General features: G+C 41.3%; 1 protein-coding gene across 1 annotated transcript in view; it reads right to left on the bottom strand.

Annotated features, from left to right (window-relative positions):
- The window catches only part of LOC135257049 (potassium voltage-gated channel subfamily H member 5-like), a 94,644-nt gene that overhangs the window by 35,402 nt on the left and 36,871 nt on the right, over nt 1-22,371 (bottom strand). The window contains exon 9 of the mRNA XM_064339448.1: nt 2,121-2,320. Within this exon, the coding sequence (XP_064195518.1) occupies nt 2,121-2,320 (200 nt within the window). The remainder of the gene's footprint in view (nt 1-2,120; nt 2,321-22,371) is intronic.

Genomic DNA, 22,371 nt, shown 5'->3' with positions numbered 1-22,371 from the left:
TGTCTTTTCCACAGATGAAACATTTCAGTTTGATGCTGATTTATTTCATGAACCAGTGTGGCAACTGAAAATAGTGCTGTCCATGCATATTCTGTCTTAGGGCTCACAACTTTAAATGTAAATATATATATTACTAGAAACTGTTAATATATATAAATATAAATATTATTCTCCTAATGCCTGTTACCATCCAGAGCCTCCTGGACCAGTGGTTTGCAAACTTGGCCCTGAGGGACCACTGTGAATGCTTGTTTCCATTGCAACCACAATTGCAATCTCAGAATTTTAACAAGCTGTTACTTTTTCTTAATTAGGTGCTATTTTAGAGGGATTATTTATCCTCTTAAAACACATTATATCAGACATAACTTGCATTCCATGAATAATAAAAGACCCATCTTCACATTGTGCTTATTGTGCTATGTTGCAAACAATACATAAGAAGAGTTGACCACATTATTTTTAACTGATCAAATTAAAGACTGAAATGAATCAATTAGCATTAGGTTGTTGAACACATGTTTTTAACTTCTTCATTAATTATAATATTAATTTATTTCCTTTATTTCCTTCTTCACACAATGCAGGCTTGGCTTGTTATCATTTGCTTTTTCTTTTAATTCTTCATTATCTACCAGATGGCTAGTTTCAGTGGCCATGTGTCCACACTTTTGCCAATTAGAGCCTATTCATTCAGTCTTTAATTTGATCTGTTAATTTAAAAAAATCTCTCTTTAGTAATCATTTGCAATATAGCAAACTGTGAATATGAGACTTTTATTAGCCATGTCATGCGCAGCGATTTCTCACATAATGTGCCTTAGGAGGGTAAATAATCCCTCTAATTATGAAAAGAGCCTAATTAAGAAAAATGAAGAGCTTGCTAAAATTCTGGGAATGCAGTTGCGGTTGGAACAAAAACCAACATACACAGTGGTCCTCCAGGACCAAGTTTGAGAACCACTGTCCAAGAGAAAGATTCAGAGTGCAAGAAGGAATGCAGGAGTGTACCATGTATTTACTATACAGAATCTGTGCCTGAACCATAAAAAATGACAGAGTGTTAATTTTTGGAATAGAAGAGCTGAACACAAAATTCCACTGATGAGAGACTGTGAATTAATCATGTTGCATGAAAAACATGTAATTATTTGAAAAAATAGCGCTGCCCTGAAATTTTACATAATTTCATAAATAACTTAAAATGAACTCTTCTGTAAAATCAATCTAACTATTCAAACTTGCAACAATTCAATTACATATTAATTTGTGTGAATATTAATTTTTTAGAGTCTAAATTGTCAGTATTGGTGTCTATGTCTACACACAAATGTAATGTAATGTAATGTAAATTGCTGTTCTACAGAACAGAACTGCTGAAGCCTTCAGCTGTATAGCTCTTTCGGTGTAATTGAGGAAAGGAGACTTCTGAAAGCGATCCTGTGAACAGCGACAGCAGGCTCTCAGAGCGGAGAACAGCACTTTTTACAGAATCAGGATTATTATTCCTGGAGTTCATGCAACCACAACTGGATCTGAATGACAACCATCTACCTCATTAGCTGCTAACCTCTGCCGAGCGCAGCCTGGAGGCAGTCCATGAAACGTAATGTGTGTGTGTGTGTGTGTGTGTGTGTGTGTGTGTGTGGAGGGGGTTGATGTACTGTTTCAATAAGAAAAACAGCAGTTAAACAATTCAGTTTACTCTAAATCAATATGGATGTATCCCACTGCCACTCCTGTTTACCATAGCTTTGAGAGTCAATAACACTCGCACAGGATGAGCACATGTGTGAAACAACCATGTTTCACTGCCCACTGCCTGCCTGGCTACTGCTTCAGGTTCCTGTAGGCTTCCCATCTGGAAAACCACAATCCTTTTCTTATCAAATACCTTCCCAGAGCTAACCAAACTCCTGCCAAACCCCTAATAACTCTGCATCTCACCCCCCTCTGAACCATCTACAGTATAATTCTGCAGCCAGCACTCCTCCAGATCAACCACAACTTTTTTCAGTATCTATAAAAAAAATAAAAACAAAATGGAGCATGCTGTGTTTTTCTATGTCATCAAACATGCAGGACCCTTGAAGGCTCAAAGGGCCTGTGGCCCCACCCACCCTCTCAGTGTCGATGCCTTTGGACATGGCCCAAGTGGACACAATATAATCCATCACTCTCTCACTCAAGCCCTTGGGGACCTGGTAGAGCTTGAGGAAGTCCCGCACATTGTTGAGCATCTCATGGTAGCGGTTGGTGTTGGTGTACATCTGCTGGAAGATGGTGGTGACATTCCCGAAGATGGTTGCATACAGGAGCGCTGGGGGTTTCAAAAAACAGAAAAGAACACTGGTAAGTATGCAGGATACAGATGGTCTTATACAGTGCTCTTGTTTCCAGCAATGGTGTACCTGGTTCATGGTTTGAGGTTAGCAAGGCCTACACTGAGAGGAAGTTAGTGTAGAAATACAATACTTAACTAAGTAAAGAAAAGAAAGTTAAATAAACACTACTTTCAGACGGACATTTGAAACGATTGTATTCGGGTTACAGCAGCTCCTGGGGAACCGAGTTCCACAGTGTGTCAACATGCTGCCGGCTGTATGGTTGTTCTTGGTTTTAACTGCCAAAACAAGCGTGCGAATAAATGCGACAGCAAAGCATGTAATAAAGACATGCGCCGGGCCACACACCAGGAAGGGGAAGGGATCTGTGGAGGGCATGGCTCGTTAGAGCAGCGCCGCCGGGTAGGATGCCAAAGCGGCACTTCCTCCAAGATGTTTACCGTCAGGCTCCGGCTACGCTCCTCGCATCGCCCCCTCGGAGTTACCATGGAAACCTCCCCCAAAATAGTTCCTTAAAAATAATCTGGTCATTTTGCTTCCGATGAGGAAGAAAGCACAGTGACAGCTAAAAAGGCAGTCAAGGAAGCTGGGGGTGGGGTGGGGGGGGGGGGGTGGTAGACCAAGGAAGTCAATGGCAGACTGAAGGAGCACTGTGGTTATGAGGGTACGATGGCCCCAGTGGCCAGGTAAACAGGGTGAAAACAGTGTTTCACAATAAAGCACAGGTGCACTTCAAATGACATGCTATGACATCAACATCAAAACCACAAAACCTCAATACAAAGTCAGATCTATGCATATAGCATGTAATAAAGAAGCACGGTATAGATCAGGTGCAGACATTGCAATCAACAAAAGCTACAAAATGCCAATAATTAGTATTGGCATGTATTGTTAATATAGATTATGCTTTGTTGAGAAGTACATACATATTACAAAAAAACATAACAAGCCACTTTTTGGTTAACTCAGCCAACCCCCCCCCCCCCCCCCCCCTTCCCATCCCACACACCACACACACACACGCACACACATAAACACACACACACACACATACACACACACAATAACCAAGTCATTAGTGAGATTACAGACTTAAATAGAGCGGTGATTTCAATGAATTCAAAAGATTTCGTTTTTATTTAGGGAAACTGGGGAGTTTATTATCATACAGATAATCAAGCACCTTCAAGTACTGTGAAATCCAAGAACTTTCCCAACCATGAATTATTACTGTTATTTTTTTCTCTCATATAAAGCACTTAAACATGGTTTTCAAGGACTTTTGGGAACTGCGGAAGAGTCAAGGACCTCTAATCTCCAGTTCCACACTGTTATTCAATTTAGTGAACCATGCCTAAGGAGTACTTTATCCACCAAGCTTGAGGTTCCAAGATAAATTACTGGAAAGGCCATTTGTATGTTGAGTTTTGCTCCAACGGCTTAATACATTCAATTGTTACTCCCATTAGCTAATTAGATCAACTGATCCAAGCAGATTAGCCACAGCCCTCTCTAGGAATTTAATTTGAGAACCTTTCTAGCTTCAAATAGAACATTTGTCCATAATATTGGTAAATACAAATTAATTAGAACTGGAGAAGACTTATTTCAACAGAGTTATGTGAACATGTAAAACACAAGCAATCATGATTCATCAGGTCAATGTAATAGCCACCTTGTTGCCTTTTTATGAGTAATAGGCAGCTGAACAGAGATGCTTTTTTCCAAATCCAAAATATAAATTACATTACATTACATTTTATTTGGCAGATGCTTTTATCCAAAGTGACGTACAAAAGTGCATTTCATGGTCATAGAAAACTACTAAACACAGGTTCAATAAGATACAATATTTATTTTGTACAGCTATTTCTAGCCAAGAACACAGTTTAGTTCACACAGTGAACACTATTCTGACCTAACCTCTGCAAGCCAACTAGGCAGAAGAATAAGCTACAGTATTAGGACAAATACAAATTACCAAAAATGAGCTTCTTTTAGTTTATGCACAATTCTAACAAAAGTATACGACTCATACAATGGCCACAGTGAAAAAGTATTTAAACATATTGAATACTGCTCATTAGGCTTAATCCCATTTGACGTTGTTTGCTCATGAAAAACACCCATACAATCCCAATAACACAATACAAGTAATGAATGCCAGCTATCAGAAACAATTACTGAAAAATACCTCACGCAGCGTGTGTTAAAAATGACATAAATAGAAATGACTGGTTTAGTGCTGAGAAGACTTAATTCAGTAACATAATTACTATAATTATACTTGCTAATAGCTAATTATGCCACTCACCCCTCAACTAACCATAACCATTGATAGCTTGCTAAATGCCAGGTTAAGAACTTGATCCATGGTATGCCATAGTGCCATAGTTTGAATGATGCAACCAGCTCAACTGGGGCCAGTTAATTGAGAAAAACTGATGTGATTCCAAAGATTATTATGCATTGCCTGGATATTGAGGGTGCTTATAAATTCATTACTGTTGTTTATATTTTTAGACATGGGCGCAGTAGGTTTCTTTGGAGTTTAATGGTGAATGTTAGCACTAGAACTCTCGTGAACACATGAATTGGGGAGGACCAGTGATATTTTGTTTATCATTATGACAGTTTCTCTGAACCTCCCAAATCCAGGTGCGATGTTTTGTTTTTTCAAAAACATAGCCCGTAGGTTTTTGCCCAAGGGAAAAAACAACTAGGGTGCGCTATGGTTATGGTCACCAGGCATGTTTACACAGATCAATATTCAGAAAATTATAAGGATGGAAGAACAAACAGGATTTCCCCAGAGGGAGATTTAAAAAAAATTGTGCCACAGCAAGCACTACAATGTTCTAGTTTGGGTGGGATGTAGGGAAAACACAACACATATGGACCAAACAGCACTGAAACACAAAGAGTTTCAGTGCTCAGCTGTACTAAAACTAACCAAAGTTAGCTGCAGGCAGTGCTCATTTAAACTGGTACTATTACTGGACATGACCCTTCATAGGGTGGGCGGATGTGCTGTGAGGTTTGAATCACGGCCCTCACCAACCGAAATGCACAATAATAGATTCAGGTCAAACCCTGAATTCGGGTCCATGCGGTCCATGGGCTATTTTTAACCAAGTTGGTAAAGTTCAAAATAACAGCTAAGGGATGGCCAGTGTGGAGTGAGGCGTTATAATCCAGGATTGTTATAATCTTACTGGGGCTGATCTCGGAACAGCCTTCTTCCTTCTCACCGCTCATGCTAGGGCAGTGTAACTGATCTGAGAACCGCCTACTCCCCTTTTCACATGTATTCTAGGGTGGTAAGACTGATGTCGGAAGGCCCTTCCTCCTTATTACAGACCTTTGGAACAGTGCCAGCCTGCAGTACTAATTGCTGGCGTGAGACCCCAGCAGTCAATAAAAGCAATTCTGTTAAGAAGCCATCTGTCAGTATTTCCCACAGTGTAATCACTTAGATTGACGTTTATTTAGAAAATTCAGAAACAGCAACCAAAAAGTGTACATATATTCTATTTTTTAAATACAGGTTCCAATTCACTGTCCATTCACATGTAAAGACTGCTAATGTAGATTAATTAACAAACAACAAATAGAAGGGGTGATAACAGCAGCAACAATAGCATGACTAATAATACAAATGGTTATTTACAACATACGTAGCCATTCTCTTGGTAATTGTTAAACAGTCAATACAAGGTCTGCTCATTAAGAGCCATAGTCGATTCTATGAACGAACTGGGCAACCTGATTAAATGGGATCAAATAAGAATCCTTTTTCAAACTGAAACATAATCTTTTTCCAATAATTAAAACGCATTGATTGTAAAATGGCATGCGACTATTCCCTATTTCTAAGTTCATTTAGGAAGGCATGTGGCGGTCTTGCTAAAATCAAACACAAACGTATTGACTCATCTATTTTGCAAGTGCCGGTGGGGAGAAGACCTCAGCTTAATTTTTTATAACTTGGATTAGGTTACAGTTTTCTCCATTCTGTTATATATAAACATGTAAGCTTGTTTGTTTTTACATTCTCTATGTCCTCAAACAAAGGTACAGGGATCTGTTTTGAAAGATCCTCAGAAAGTTGTTGTTTCCATTGTCGTTATTATTATTATTATTATTATTATTAGTAGTAGTATTATTATTATTATTATAAGCAGTCCAAGCAATCCTTTTTTTGTTCTGTTTTTTATTTTTCTTATTGTTCTTTGCTAAAAGAGAATGGGGAGCAAAAACCATAAATTGTACAGCAACAAAACACACCAGTTATGTTCCTATGCCCCCACTACTCAGGTTATTGCAATGACACTGATTGGCCTGATGGTGCTGTAACACAGCCATTTGCATTTTGGCCTACAAAATTATTTTACGTCCAATCCCCACCAAATTCGGTAAACAACTGCAGTACTTGATGCTGAGGATGCACCACAGTGTTGGTACCCCTCAACCAATAGGTGGCGCTATAACAAGCAAATAAGTTTAAATGCCTACGACACTTCTATAACCTTCTGTAGCCTATAACCGTTTGACCAGTCAGGTTGAAATTTTGTGTCCTACATCTCTGTACAACAAGGAGACTAAAGATCAAAAGATATCTTAAAACATGACCACCATCAGCCAATTAGATATCAGCAGCCATTTTTACTGGGTGAGTAAACTTGGTGAGTATGTCCTCGCTTGTTACTACCATGAAAAAATTGGGATCAGCTGGCTATTAGGGGTGCTATTGCAAATATGCAGGTTGATTTTTCACCATTTAGAATTTTTGATAAAACCTACTTTTGCAAAGTAGTCCCAGGTTGTTAGGCTGCATGTCCCCAAATTAGGTTTGAAATAATCTGTGAGTCTGAATAATTATCAAAACATGTTAATGTTTCAAATGTTTCAAATGTTTCAAAACAGCATGGCCGCCCTATGCACATCAATTGCTGTGGGCATAGTCATTTTTACTAAAACACTAGTAAATGCTTTGTCCAGTCATCACAAAACTTGGCATACATATGCAATGGTTGCCTCTGATGCAGCATGGCACATTTGCCAATAGGTGGAAAAGAGGAGCACACACACAATGCCTCTAACTCCTCATTTGCTTGACCACGCAAGTTGAAACTTTGCAGGCTATGTCTTTGTGTTAGTCTCCCAATGGATGTAAAATCGTTAAGTCATAAATCAAAAAAAATATGGTCAACATCAGCCAATAAATTTTCAGTGGGCAAGAGAAAGGCTTAGCAATGGCTGATCCTCATGAGACTTGTATGTTTGTTGTCCTCCAAGATAGGTACAACCCTGTCCAATTTTTGTACTGAGACTGCAAATGTTTGTAACATTCATTCGATGTGTCTTTACAGCATAAAAACTGCTCATGCTGCTTGGACCTCCTTAATTATTATTGTTGTTGTCATTATTATTTTTATTATTCTTTTTTATTTTTTATTTTTTACAGCCCACAATGTGGCGCTGTACATGTCGAATTCCTGCCCTAATTTGGAATGTCAAATTATCAGCAACTACAGTGTTCATGAGGAACCTCACTGCCATTTCAGGGTGGTGTAGGCATCCACAACTCTCCACCAAAACATGTGGTGTCACCAGCTGGTTCTTTTAACACCACTGGCTACAGCTAAGCTTGCACAGAGTGGAGCTGGAGGAAGACCATTCAAATGTGGCTTTGTCATGCACTCCATAGGTGCCCGATCAACCAGCGGGGGGTAGCTAGATAGAAAATTAAATGTGGACCCCTAACCAACTGAACCCTCCAATACTCTGGGCAATGCAATGGAAAAATCTTTTTAAATATTCCCCTTCAAGAATATTTTGTTAATAGTTCCCTGTTTCATGAAATACACATTTTCAGTTAAACCTGGTTCGCACAATATTATAATCATTGTGATTTATTACATATTCATATCGTACTAAATACACATGTGATATAAATTCGCAGTCTCTGAAGTCTGTTGTGGACATTGTTCCATGCACTGATGCATTATATAGCCCCTGTACTGCAACCTGTAGTGGATCTGGGGTGATGAAGTTTTATTGAGTCCTCATCCCCACAGTGATCATTTAATAGGTCATCAATATAGAAAAAGTGGCAATTGCCTGCACTCAGGGGGTCATTGCACACCACCCCCATACCAATGGTCATTCTGAATTTGTTTTCCTGTTTCCTGTTTCTTTCACATGGATCTAATGAAGGAAGGAAGGAAGAAGACTCAAGAGGCAAGGAAGGAGCGTGTAATTCCGCAAATAACAAATGTCTAGAAAAAGGTGGGGAAGACCTATCATTGCAACAGTCTACCATAGACTTCTTGTTTTCCCACCCAAAGCTGGCTTTCACCCTGTATGCAATTCAAGCTGAGCCAGGGCCAAGAGCCTGATATACAACCTCTGTGGTAAATAGCAGCTTTGGCCCCTAAGGAACCACTGTGACAAAGACACTGCAAGTGCTGACAAAGTGGGTTTTCTTGTAGATTTCTCTTCTTCGCGAAGCATTCTGTGGGAATGCGGAATCGTTATGTAAGACCTTCACGAGCAGTGAGCCAGGCAGTATTTTACTTTACCTCTGGACAGCAATTAGCCCAAAGAGGAAAATGGTGCTGATCCATCATGCTGACAAGGTGTATGTGAGTATGAATGTGAGTGTGTGTGTGTGTGTGTGTGTGTGTGTGTGTGTGTGTGTGTGTGTGTGTGTGTGTTTCAGATGGATGTGTGTGCATGCGTGTGTCTCCATCCTGGTCAAACTGGCATGTTCTTATCATGGAACTGTACAGTAATGTCTGCCTTTGTCATTAGCAATTAGTGTGTGTGTGTGTGCACAATGTGCATACACAAGGGAAATTAAGAAAATGTGTATTTGTGTGCAACCATTTGAGTGCACGTGTATGTGTTTGTCAATGTGTGTGGGGGTCTGTGTGTATGTATGTGTAAGGAGAGTGAGTCTCTGCATGTGCTGTCCTGAATGCATGTCCATATTCCACACATATCCCAGCAAAAGCAAAGGGTAAAAATCTATTCTTGTCAACGCTATCACTGAGCCTACACTGATTGTGCTAGTCTCATAGGCCCGAGCAAATTTGGTTGCAGTGACACCTAAAGGAGTCGGCGGGTTAGTCGTCTCATTGGGCAAAAAAGACTCCCCTGGTGCATTGAGACCTGCATCCTGCCTGCGCCAGCTGCGCATGAAATGCACTCCTCCTCTACAGTGACTGCGCAGCTCAGCGTCCGGACTGCAGAGAGAACAGAAGCAATGGCTGACAGCGTGCTCTTCAGAGGAGAGAGTGCACCAGTCAATGCTTTCCCAAAAACAAATTAAGCAGCTCCTGTGACGAGCAGGCTTAAGAATACACCTGGGCATTCATTTGAGAGACAAAACCGAATGAAAAATACTCAATGCATTAAATTAAATACAAATAAAAAACCTTAGTTTAAACTAGGACATTTCCACGTGATTTGTGTCAAACACTAAGGGGGTATGTTTGAGGGATGTAGAGGAGAGGGTATTTAGTTCAGAATTACAATTGTTCATTATTAGGATTGCAGATGTCGTTTGCTGCTAAACAGAAATTTGGTAACTCTTACCAAATTCAGCCGTAATGTTTAAATTTAGAGAAAGAGGTAAAAGAACGAAAAGAAAAAATGAGAAAGAGAAGAAAGAACAGAAAAGAGAAAGAAGAAGAAAAGACAGGGAAAAGACCCACAAAACTTATTGACCTGGCGATCAAGACTGGAAAACACAACCTGGCAATGAAGACTGGCGGATGCTACCAGACCAGCCTGGCCAAACAGGACAGGTTGTACACCCTAACCCAGCTTCACGAGATATGGACAGAGCTGAATTTCTTAACAAAATATGAAAAGCTCAGTGAGGCAACAACCCTACGCTTTCCACAGAACAAAGACAGAATGTGATAGAGGGGGATTCTACTGGTAGAGTGGATAAATATGTGCGGGTTTGGAAATACAGTATATAGGGCTCTCTCTCTCTCTCTCTCTTGCTATGCATCCCTGCTTCTTTGGTGGGATAATCAGTGTAATAACTCTTGCCTGCCTGGGCATGGCTCGTCCCGTCTCCGTGTCTCTGTGCCACGTGCCATCGCCCACACCGCCACTTTCATTTCCCGCTCTCCACACCACGAAAGGAGGGATATCCTATCTTCCCCTCTTTCTTTCTGCTCCCCCTCAGATCCCTCTTTCTGTTGCAGTGCTTGCTTCTTTTACCCCATGCTTCCTTCGCCTGTGCCTTCTGGGCTGTGGCATGTTTTCAGCAAAACCCCGCTGCACATTTCACTGTATAGCTTACGCTGCAGAAATGTTTCAGGGGATGTTTTGTCATTCGCCATGAAAATATAAGATAATGAATGGAACCAAGCTTCAGCGTTTCCAGATTGTTGTCAATGCAGATCGCTTTAAGTAAAATGGCTGTCCTTAATCTGCATTAGTTTATGTCGTGTGAGTCTGTGTTGGTCAAGGCTTGGTCAGGCTGTGGGAAGACTATACTCAAAGGAGGACAATAAATAATTGATCCATCGCATAAGTTTGTCTTATTTGATCTTAGCTCCTTGTTGTCTCCTCATGACTCTTTCACGGTCTCTCTCGCTCCTTGTGTAATGGTACTTCACATTCCTTCTCTTCGTCAAGAATGATTCCCTGTCAGTTATTGAAATATTTTGCTCTTTCCTTTGTGCCAGCTTTGAGTGGCTTGTGTTTTCGTCCTCCCTGTGAAGGCAGAGCGTGGACGTGGGTCTTGTCCCACCCACAGCAAGCTCACATGCAATTAAGTATTCAATGCGGGATTTAGAAGTAGGAAGAATTGGCTTCATGTTCTTCTCAAAATAAAATGATTAAGGTTTCGTTCTCTTTATTCATTTTGTGCTGATTAGTGATTACATTTTCCCACAACCAATTTGATGTGCTTTGCATCAGAAATGAATGGGCCTCATTCTTAAAACATGCGTACAATCAGAATTGATCATAAACATTTTCAATTAAATATTCATTATTTTTTTCTTACCTGAATTTGATTTTTGGTGCATTCACAATCTACATGTTTTTGGAAACAAGCATAAGGGCATATATGCAGAAGAGGTTTCTATTTAGAATGCAGGCATAAATAGGCTACTTATTTTAATTGCATTAACTAATCTATCTGAATAAGCTCAAATCTTTCACTAGTTTTTATTTTTATTTAGTTTTCAATTTTGATATCAATTTATTTTTCGTTCTAGTTAGTTTTAAGAGTGCTAGCTTTAGTTTTCATTTATTCGAAAACCTAATTTTCATTTCAGTTTACAATGCTTCTTTGACACTATTTTGCCTTAGGTTAAGTTGGCGATAATAACCTTGTTGGGAACAAATGCAATTACTTTTGTTTATCAATAAAAAGTGACTGATAATGATGATTTATGGAATATATATAAAGTGTACAGACAAACCCAAGAAGTGTGCAGTCAAACCCAAGACTTAGCAGTGGCGTACAGTATTTGCTGCTTTTGGATTCCTTGAATAACAGTGCTTTGGGGAGAGAGTGTGTCTTTAGGGACTGCACAGATATGTTTGTAGAGAGCGATGAATGGCTTTTGTTTGCACACGACCCTGTTGTCATGCTTTTTATGGGATTGCTAGGGTGTTTCCTTATGCCAATCACACTAAGAGACACGCACATTCAATTTACAAATAATCGGCATTCATCATCTGATACACCAGGGAAATGCACAACAACAGTCTACACATGCTTTATGAATCCCATGCTGAATTTTCATAGGGACGTTTTTTACAAACGAAAGTAAGAAAAATTTCAGAAAAGTTTTGTGATTGAGGCCGAATGACTCTGAAACCAAACTGTAGCTGTGCTTCATTTGAAGAAATTAATTTTAAACACACTGCATGCAATTCAAATGCTGACTCAAGTTTTTTTCTCTCTTTGTCAAATCCCTGAGCCTTGTCTCAAAAACAGTTTCAAAACCAAGAATGCTCTTCCCTTCTTGCTGTTTCTGACTTGATCTGACATTGATCTGACTTTCAAGTACGTGAGAGTCTTGGTGAATATTCATTTTAAAAGGGGAATACTGCAGACCATTTAAGGTCACACAGTTTTAAGACCTTCACAGTACACTTACAGTATCCTGGACCATACACCTCCATTGCAGTAGAGGACACACACACCACACACACATACACAAGCAGACGAACACATACACACACGAACACACTTTTTCAAAACAAATCAATTTGGCACCCAACTTGGCGTTGAGCAATACCAATTCCCACTCCATTTGGAATGGTCAATTGTCCACACCTGCAGCCGTCATGCTTTTTATGGGATTGCTACGGTGTTTCCTTATGCTAATCACAAGAACAGGCACACACATTCAATTTACAAAAAGAATTGGCATTCATCATCTGATACTGATACACCTGGGAAATGTGCAACAGTCTACACACGTTTCATGAATCTCAGGTTGGATTTTCATGGGGACTTCTTTTTACAAATTCAGGAGAGTGTAGATATCCACGGTTCACCTCCGAAACACGTGGTATCACCACCTGCTTCTTTACACACCACAAATTACAGCTAAGCTTGCATAGAGCAGAGTCAGCAGCAGACCTTTCATTCATGCGACTCTGACTGCAATGTACAGGTGCCCGATCGACTAGCAGGTGTCACTGGATAGCGATGTAAAGGGAACCCTACCTCCCATTCCCTGGGCGACAAAATCACCAACTGCATGTTGCCGTGGCCGTAAGGCTTATCCATGCACTACAACATGGTGCCTTAACCGAATAAGCCATACAGCAGCCCCCACACACACACTTTTGACCGCATTTCAAGACCGCACATTTTGACCAATGCTGTCAAGCACTTTCAACTAAAAGCTAGTAAACTGCCAGACAAGTGACAGAATGGCAAATGTTAATACTTCATCAAATCGATTTCAATGGCTTATACCTCTGGGGGTATTATTTTATGTTAGACAAATGGAATATCGACTGAGAAATTCAAATACAAGGGTGAACTGCCGCAAGCCAAGCAGAACGATGTGTCACTTTACCTTCATTAAAAAACAATGAAACATATGTTCCAACATGGCAGTCTTCCTGTGGCTGCAAAGAACTGCGATGTCTCACCAGGGCTATGTTAATCTCCCCTTCATTTAACAGATATGGTGCTATGCTAATGAGATGGCCCATTTACTAAACAACGGAATGGTTTAGGTAATTTAATCCCTTTTAAGAGAGCCGTGAGCTCCAGAGAATTATCCATGCCACCATACTGATATGTGTAGAGAAACAACTAACAACATGTCTTAATTATGTTTGAAATACTGATTCAGGCTACAGGGATCATCAGCTGAAAGACTTCGCTGCTGAAAGAAGGAATGACCTGGATAAGTTGGTAAAGGCTTCAGAAATGGCAGGTTCCCTAATGTGCTCACCAGAGGGTGGACTACTGGTATTCCACTGTGGGATCAGCCCTTATGATGGATAATAGATTTAGACTCTCCAATACAGTTGTATTTCTCCAGGACTGACTGACTCTCTCTCTATCTCTCTCTCTCCCTCCCTCCCTCCTTCTCTTTTTCTGTTCATGTCGGTTCAATTTAAGTAATTTACTGGCATGACATTTTAAAAACACATATACAATGCATATTGTCAAAGGATACTGCTGGCATAGCAGTTAAAATAAAATTATAAACAGCAATAACAGAAAAAAAGCATTATAACAGAATTTGGAACTGTTATTCCCTCTGTGCAGTGTTATAAATATTATTGTGGCAAATAGTTACAGTGACATTAAACAAGTCTTTGAATTCTAATTACTTTGTTTTGCGGAGTGAATTTACATATTTTGAATTTTGGAAATACATGTTTGATTTCTACATTGGAAAGTTTGCAATTGTCTGAAGTTTCGGTGGTTTTCAGATTAGCAAATACTTTTCGGATTTCTAGCATACTGAAGTATTGAGCACTGCTGTATTTTAATTCAGAATATTCGTTCCATGGATTGGCCTTGTAACATCCTGAGCAACAGCATTCAGCAGTCACACTCATTGCTGCTATCAAACATGCACTTGCTCTACTCCACCATATGTCAAGTCCACAATTTGAGCTTGCATTGTTCTAATATTGTGTAATATTCATTAATGTAATTGTCCCTACGTGTTGGAATCAACCTACAGACCTGTCTCTCTTCACACCCGTTTTTTTTAAATTTCACATTTACCATGCAAATTGATTTTATTACATCATAGGTTTTGCCCCTAATGCCCCCTTCTATAAATGTATACAATGAACCATCTTACTTTAAATCAATAAAGAAAGAAAATATATTGTTATTGTTTTTGTTTAACTATTAAACATGAAGTGTGCAAGATATGTCACATGTACAGTACAATGATTTGGTAAAAAAAAACAATCTGAATTTTACCAAAGACAATGTGAACCTTAAGAAAGTGCAAAGACTATGAAGCTCGCTCTCTCTCTCTCTCTCTCTTTCTCTCTCCATCTCCTTCTCTGCTTTCTCTTCCCTCGGCCTCTTTCCATCTTTCCCCACCTCTCCCTCAGGGAGCGCGGCTCTGAGCTACGTTTATATTAGAGGAGTGTTCTGTCTCTTTGGACTGGTGGGTGGCCATTGGGTGGGTAGAGAGGCGTCACACAAAATCGATTTAATTAAGGATCGTTTGCTCGCTTTATCAAAAGCTATTCACTCACTATGTACTGATTTGTGACCTCACTGTGGCCTGCTGGTGCAGGCCATTTTGACCAATCAGGAAGTAACTTTCCTGACCAGAGGAAAGAAGTCTTATGCACTCCCAGCTGGGGTTCTCTAGCTGTCACATGTTTTTGCAGCCAGTGCAGGGAATTGGTTAGATTTGGTTTATCCTGCTTTCACATGGGACCTGAACTCCCTCCCAACAGTGGGAGCCCTGGACGACTTCTCTTTCCTATTCCATGACACAGAAACACGTAACCATATTAATGTGAGCAACCACAGCTGGCAAATCTGGCTGTAGTGTGGACCTGGAACTCTGTAATCACAGTTTCCACAAGTCGCTATCATCCGGTTTGGACTAGATCAAGATCACTCTGGGCTCCAAAGTGGCTTTTTTGGCAATATCACTAAAACGGGCTAACACCTGTCACTTACAAGGGCTAACAGCCATCACTAACAAGGGCTAACACCTGTCACTAACAAGGGCTAACACCCATCACTAACAAGGGCCATAGCCTAGCCCCTACAGGCTCAAGGCTCAGCTATGTCTTCATCTTTAGCATGTCCGTCAGGGGTACGGCAGGTTTAAGTCAGCTAGGTTTTCCCAGGTTTCAGTTTCATTAGCCTCTCCCAGATGCTGAGGCTACCAGTTGTCACCAGTGAGAGATATGCCTCTCCTCATATTGGTGCTAACTTTGTCCTTTAGGGCTGAGCACCCTGCAGGGTGGGACTGGTCACTGACTCACTGAACTGGTCGTCTCTACTGGCACGCCTCAGAGCACTTAGCAGATGATTCACACTCAGAAAATTGATTCAGCTCACAGTATTTACTGCACACTCAAGAAGGCTGAGCTCCAAACCGTCTGCTTCATCGTGCTCCCTGCGCTTTTAATTCTGCGAGTGAATTTACTTCTACCCCAAACAAATATTCTTTTTCAGAGTGTGAACCATTTAATAAGATTGATTTATTGATTTTTACACACCATTCAAGACACTCTTTGTAACCCACAAGCTGGGCTGGCTCAGCGGTCACCTCCCAGTTCTGATGTAAAGGCTGCCCTAGACGTGGGAGCCTGACAGGGAGGCAGCTTTCCTTCAGTAAACAGGTGAGTCTCCAGACGCTGCAGTAATAGGGACCAACACCTCTCTTATCACCCCCCTCCAAACCGGGCTTGTAGTTCTCCGCCACAGGGCCTGAAACTCAGCCAAAACTCTGCTCCTCTCCCATTCCCCCACTCCTCCACCATTTATATAAAGATTTTATATGAAGAGATATCTTGTTTCTTCGGATACACAACTTACCCAGAGGGGGAAGCTCCCAGAACTTCCAAAGGCAAATAGAAGCAAATTGCCCTCAAGGCTGTTTCAGGCTGTTTCTCAGCCGTCTTCCCATGGTTCACCGGAAATAGAAGCAAACCCTTCCCATGCATTTTCAGAGATAATTATTTGTTCTTTGGATTTATACTGAGAGTGATGGATTGCACCTTTTAGTGACCTACCCTCCAATTGCCTAATGGTCCTATACAAGCAAAACAAATCCATTATGAAGTTCCTATCTACCTCTCTATAAGAAACAGCTTATGTTTTAAATGTCTTTTTCACCACATTCTGACTGCTTTGGCCCCCTCAACCTCTTGCCCAGCTTAGATCAGTGGTCATCAATTCATTTTTTTTTTTTTGGTACATACCCTTATCTACATTACAGGCTATGCAGCGTTCTGTGTCATATCTCCAGCTCAATAGATCCTAAAGGCCGTATCTACATTGAAAACTCTACCATACAGTAAGACATGAAGAATTTCAAAGAATCTTATTATTAAAATCATCAAATGATTATTATTATTATTATTATTATTATTATAACAGCTATTCCATTGCAGCATGTCCAATTATAGAAATGCAATACACACCAGTATATTGAAAAGTGGTCTTTTCAAAAAATAAAAATACTGATAAATGCAGTATATAGCAATATTTGAAATATTACAATATCTAAAAGTGGCAGTAGTCTGTATATTTGCCCACATACTGTGTTTAAATATCTTGATAGTGCTTTTATTCAATATAGTTCTACATATACAGTGGACATGTACAGTACAGTGGGCAGTGGCATAAAACCAACACTTAACAGTCGTATTGAGGCAGGGGTGCTTGAGCAGAGGACGGTTACTTTAGGCAGAGCTGAAATGAAATATTTTGGGGAACCCCTGGTTTGACCTCAGGCCTCGGTTGAACTGCGGCTACGTTGGTGGGGTGGGGTTGGGTGTGGGGCCCGTGCCAGTCCTCGCTGCAAGGCGAGCAGCTAATTTGTGACTCCGCAGGGCCGAGACGCGGGGATTTATGGGTGTTAAAGGAGACATCGATTCTTTTTGCATCCTCTATCCTCCTTTCCCAGAAACAAGGACAGAATCACGATATTGTGCTCTGAGCTTCGCAGGCACCGCTCAACTGAATAATATGCCTTCGCCTCAAAGGTTTTGCAACGGCCAGAAGAGATTTTCTTTTCAGAATTCAGTGTTCTAGAACCCCATTGGCTTCAGTTATCAGTAGTGATTCTTACATCAGCACTACAATGTTCAGTTAAGAACACTCTTAATCACATTTGTGATCTTGCACCTTAAAGGGTTAAGCCACCACACCCCCTCCAACCTTTTAAACCCCTGACTTTATTTTGCATCCAATCTTAATAAATCACCAGCCCCAGCGTCACTGGGGAAAAACAAGCCTAAAGTCGTAAATACATGCCCGATATGAAAAATGGCTAGCTGTGCTCACAAACGGTAAGGGGTACAGGAATGTTTGCAGTAATTAGTCAGTGAGGCCCTTAGTCCTAATACCCAGAGGGAGGACAGCACGGAATCGATAGCCAGAGAGCAGGGAGGTGCATCACCGCACCACACTAAATTAACGAGCACATGCGGAGTTTATAAATATGACAGGCTGTCGATTTGACAACAGGGCGGGACTGTCATTCACTCTTTCTCGCTCCCCCCCCGCAATCCCCATGTTTGCTCAGAGAGAAAGGACCAATCAGAAACAGAGCTGTGAAACGCCTCCCGCCTGCTCGGATTGTCTTGTCCTGTGTCCAGCTGGGAGCTCTGAATTTAACCTGGATCCTTCTTTATTACATTGATCGCAGACGGCCCCTCCTAAACATCTTAACTGCATCCAGTCATTACAGCTAGGCAAGAATCCTGTGCTACGGCTCTCACCTGCAGGAACACAGTGCACCTACTCCCATTAGGATGAGAGCGTGTGGCTCTTGAGCTGATGGGAACTGCCAGCACCTTTGAAGTATAGAGGAGCATGTACAACAGCGCACTCAAGGCAAACGATCTTCACTCTGGCAAGATTAAGACAGGAAGTGTGTGACGGGCAGAGGGAAAGTGTGCAGAATGATGCTGGAAAGGCGAAACGATCAACCAGCAGACGCGTGTGAGGCACTGGTGGTATGCAGGGAGGAATTCTCCCGAAGGTTGCGCCCGTTCCATGCCCACAGAGCCCAGGCAGGGTTCTGAGGTGCCATGACTCGGGGAGGACAAGCACCACAATCCAGGGCCTCCGTTCCACACCCAAAATGAGCACTTGTATTCATACGACAGCTGTACAGGAAGTTCCTGCATCAGGTGTGAAATGCTGGTCCCAAAGGGCGGAAACGGTTTCGGATGTGCTCCATGTGCTCCACAGATAATGAGCGTAGGAGAGAATTTCAACACTGACACCCTGAAATACGCGCTCATTCACAAGAGAGGCATTCTGGGAGGCAGCAGGCCGAGCTGCTAGACGCCAGGGGAGAATCGAGACCAGGGAGCTGGAGCATCCATAGGGAACTGGGACTTTGGTCTTTTAGTGGGCTGCAGCCTGGTTCTCAGCTGAAGTAATTTCTTGACAGTTCCCATTTCAATAGCCAGACAGCTCGAGACTTTCCAGAATGCTGAGTCAAGTCACTGTTCTTGAAACCTCTCCCTTCCTCATGTCCACACACACACACAAAGAAAGCTACAATGTCTGACGTGAGGTTACGCCAAGTGGTGAGCATCGGGTTTGGCTAGAACATCACCGAGTGGCACTGCCCAGGGTCTTGCGTGTGGGTTGGGCTTTTTGGAAACAGCCTTTTTGAATCCTCAGGGAAGGGGGGCTTTTGTTTTGGACAGGGCCATTGGTTACCTCCCACCCCCAGCCTACACCTCTCCTCTGGTGACTCACTCGCTCACCCCCTCATGATCTGAGGGACTCTTGCGTCACACATACACACACACGCACACACACACAGACAAAGTGCTATCATGTGTGCTTCCGGCATCTTCCATGGCCACTTTCCCCTTTCCAGAGGGACTGGTCATCTTTACGCAATGCCTCATTACACAAATTAAAATAAAACAAAGTGTTTTATTTCTTTTAATTAGCCTCAAAGAAATGTAAAGAAAACAACAAACCGCATAAAGGTTAAAGAAATACGACTGGAGCAGATTCGAACTGAAGATTAAAATGCATAAACTTCAACGGTGCAACCAGGGGAACATTTCGATGCAGAACGCGCGCTGAACTGAGAACGTACAGGAGCACCTACGCGTAGGGCCCTGACAGCCTCTATCAAGTCAGCAGAAATGGCAGATTGCGTAACTAATTTCAAACTCGGGCATCACCTTTCAGGTCGTTTAAGCTCCCGGTCCGTGCCCAAGTAGGCCAGCGCGGCATTCACTCCTGCTCCAATGGTGGCGCTTCGCCGCGCGGGTTTTTTCTCGCATCGCTGCTGCCGCGTTTCAATATCTCGTGACTCGACCCTCGGGCGCGGCCGTTTCGCCGGATTAATAAAGAGACTTAACGATAATTAGAGGGGGTGTCAGGTAGCGGACCGCGGGAGGGAAAGCAAATACAGCAAATTCACTGATAGGGTGAAACGCGGCGTGCTGTTTTATTCGGACCCTAGCACCGTTACCGCACGTGACGGTTTGTGGCAGGAGGTCCCCGTGGGCCCGCGGTGCGTCTGGGGAGTTGGGGCAGCGGATACAGGGCCACAGCTGGGCAGAAGAGTGCCAGCTGCTGCATGATCTTGGCCCTTGACGACAAGTCGTTTAAAAAAAATTTTTTTACCACCCTTCCCCGAGATAGATCCGAACGCAACCCCAGCCAATGAAATGAAGCAATCTGCCAGGCATCCACCAATAGGCTGCCATTGAAGTTTGTGTTTGAGAGAGATATGAAATCTGGCTTATGTCAAAATTTAATTGATGGAAGATTGATGACATCAATCAAAGATCAATTAAAATCATTACGGGTTTATCAAACCCTTCGCTGGAGCTCTTTAGGGGTGTTGGTCATTTGTGTGTGTGTGTGTGTGCCCTCAATTAAATCACTAAATTAAAAAAAAAACCACCTCATTCCAGCCCAGCCGAGTCTCTTGACATCTGCATTTTAGGTCCTGGTTACGTCCCTGCACACACACACACACGGTTTTGCTCCCCATGCTTGGGTTCTGGGAGGTTGGGGCTTTAATAAAATTCTGCAACTGCTAAGTGCTCATCTCTACGGAGTAAATTTCAATCCTTCAGTGATAACATATCCATACAGTACATATTAAGCAGAAAAGTAAATACTGCATGCTTTTAAACTTTCTTAAAGTGATCATAATGGTAAATCTGTGAATGGCTTCAGACTACATTTTATGGGGTAATGTATGGTATGTATTATGGTATGTATTAATGTTTTATGGTATGTATTAAGCATCAGCAGCAGCACAAGAAACAAATTTCATTGCAATATCAACTCATATCAGTCTAAATGATTCCATATATTTCTATGTGGGGATGAAATAGGTGGAGTTCAATTTATTTCCAGACTCTGAGCTATTGGATCCAGGTCCTTTATGACGTGATGAAGGACCTGACGTAATGGCCAATGAATGTTTAGTGTCATTGCATTTCTCCACCCATAGTTTGAAGCAAATGAAAGTATTTTGTCCCATTAAAACAGCCTCTTTGAGTCTGAGCGAAACACTCCTTTGCCATAGAGAATCATTGTCCACATTATCATTAGAGATTTGTAATAGTTAGCCGTAGTTAGCTATTTTTCTGCTCTTAATCCCTATCCCAATCATACCCCTCTCCCAGTCTCCCTCCTTCTCCCATCCACACTTTCTCTCGCCATCTCCATCCCTTTGTATTGTACTAACTAACTGGCTGGCTAGCTAGTTACAGTATATTATCCCTTGAACTACATAGTTTTCGTTCATTTATCATTGTTTTGTTTTATTATCAAGTCTCTGTTTGCATTGTGAGCATGCCAAATTTACCTAGGGTATGTACCCTCATGCAAAAACTTAGAGGATAAGGTTGAGGGTAACGTTATGACAACCTTGTTTCAATTACCTAAGTGATGCAATTCTGAAGAAATGGGTGGCATTTTTGAAAAGCTATGGCTACACTGGCAGGATCAGTGTAAACAACTGCTTGTGCAGTGGCCATTTCACAAAACTATACAGCTTTCAAAATTATAACCAGACTTCTTGGCTTGGCCAATCCGCTTTGAGAAGAGTTGAGGCAGGAGATGGGGTGTTGGGGCAGTAAGAATCTGTAAATAGTCACGAGTAAAACAGAGAGAGAGAGAATGAAAAGAGTAACACTTCAATGCATTAGATCCACTGGAGACCTTGATTACAAAGAGCCTTGATTTTACAAAGAGACTATTTCAAATGTTCAAGCGCATTCATGTACATTCATATAAGTGGTAGCAATTAAAAATAAATGTTTAAGATTCACTTATCCAGCCATTTTAAACAATTCACTTTATTTGAGTCAGTGCTTCTGGGAAATATTTCACTTATATTCAGCAACTGAATGATGATTGTTCTATTGGTATTACTGGGCCTGGGGCCTGAATAATTTGAGATAATGCTACCACAAATGCAACAATGTTACCACTAATGTAACCAAGTTTCCCTTGGCTAAAATATCATTTTAATATTCACATATCTACAGCAATATGTGAGCATTATTTGGAAATTACTGTCCGTGCTCCTTTTCCATTAATTACGCTGCCATTTTTGACTGGTAAAGGGACTGTAAAAACCTTCAAGGCTGAAAAAGAAATTAGAATCTGAATATGAGCAAATATATATTTAACCCTTTACATACTTAACCCTCAGGTTTGGTTCAGATAGACGTGCTCTACACTTTTAATAAAGGAGGAATGACACTTTTGATGCACTTCATAATCAGTGACTAAAAAGTGTAAGTTTGGTTTTGTGTTTCTGTTTATTGTTCATCATCTGCATTTGCTTTATGTCTTTTC

The sequence above is a fragment of the Anguilla rostrata genome, chromosome 6 (genome assembly GCF_018555375.3).
Source record: "Anguilla rostrata isolate EN2019 chromosome 6, ASM1855537v3, whole genome shotgun sequence".
Taxonomy (NCBI): Eukaryota; Metazoa; Chordata; class Actinopteri; order Anguilliformes; family Anguillidae; genus Anguilla; species Anguilla rostrata.
This window is presented reverse-complemented; position numbering and strand designations above follow the sequence as displayed.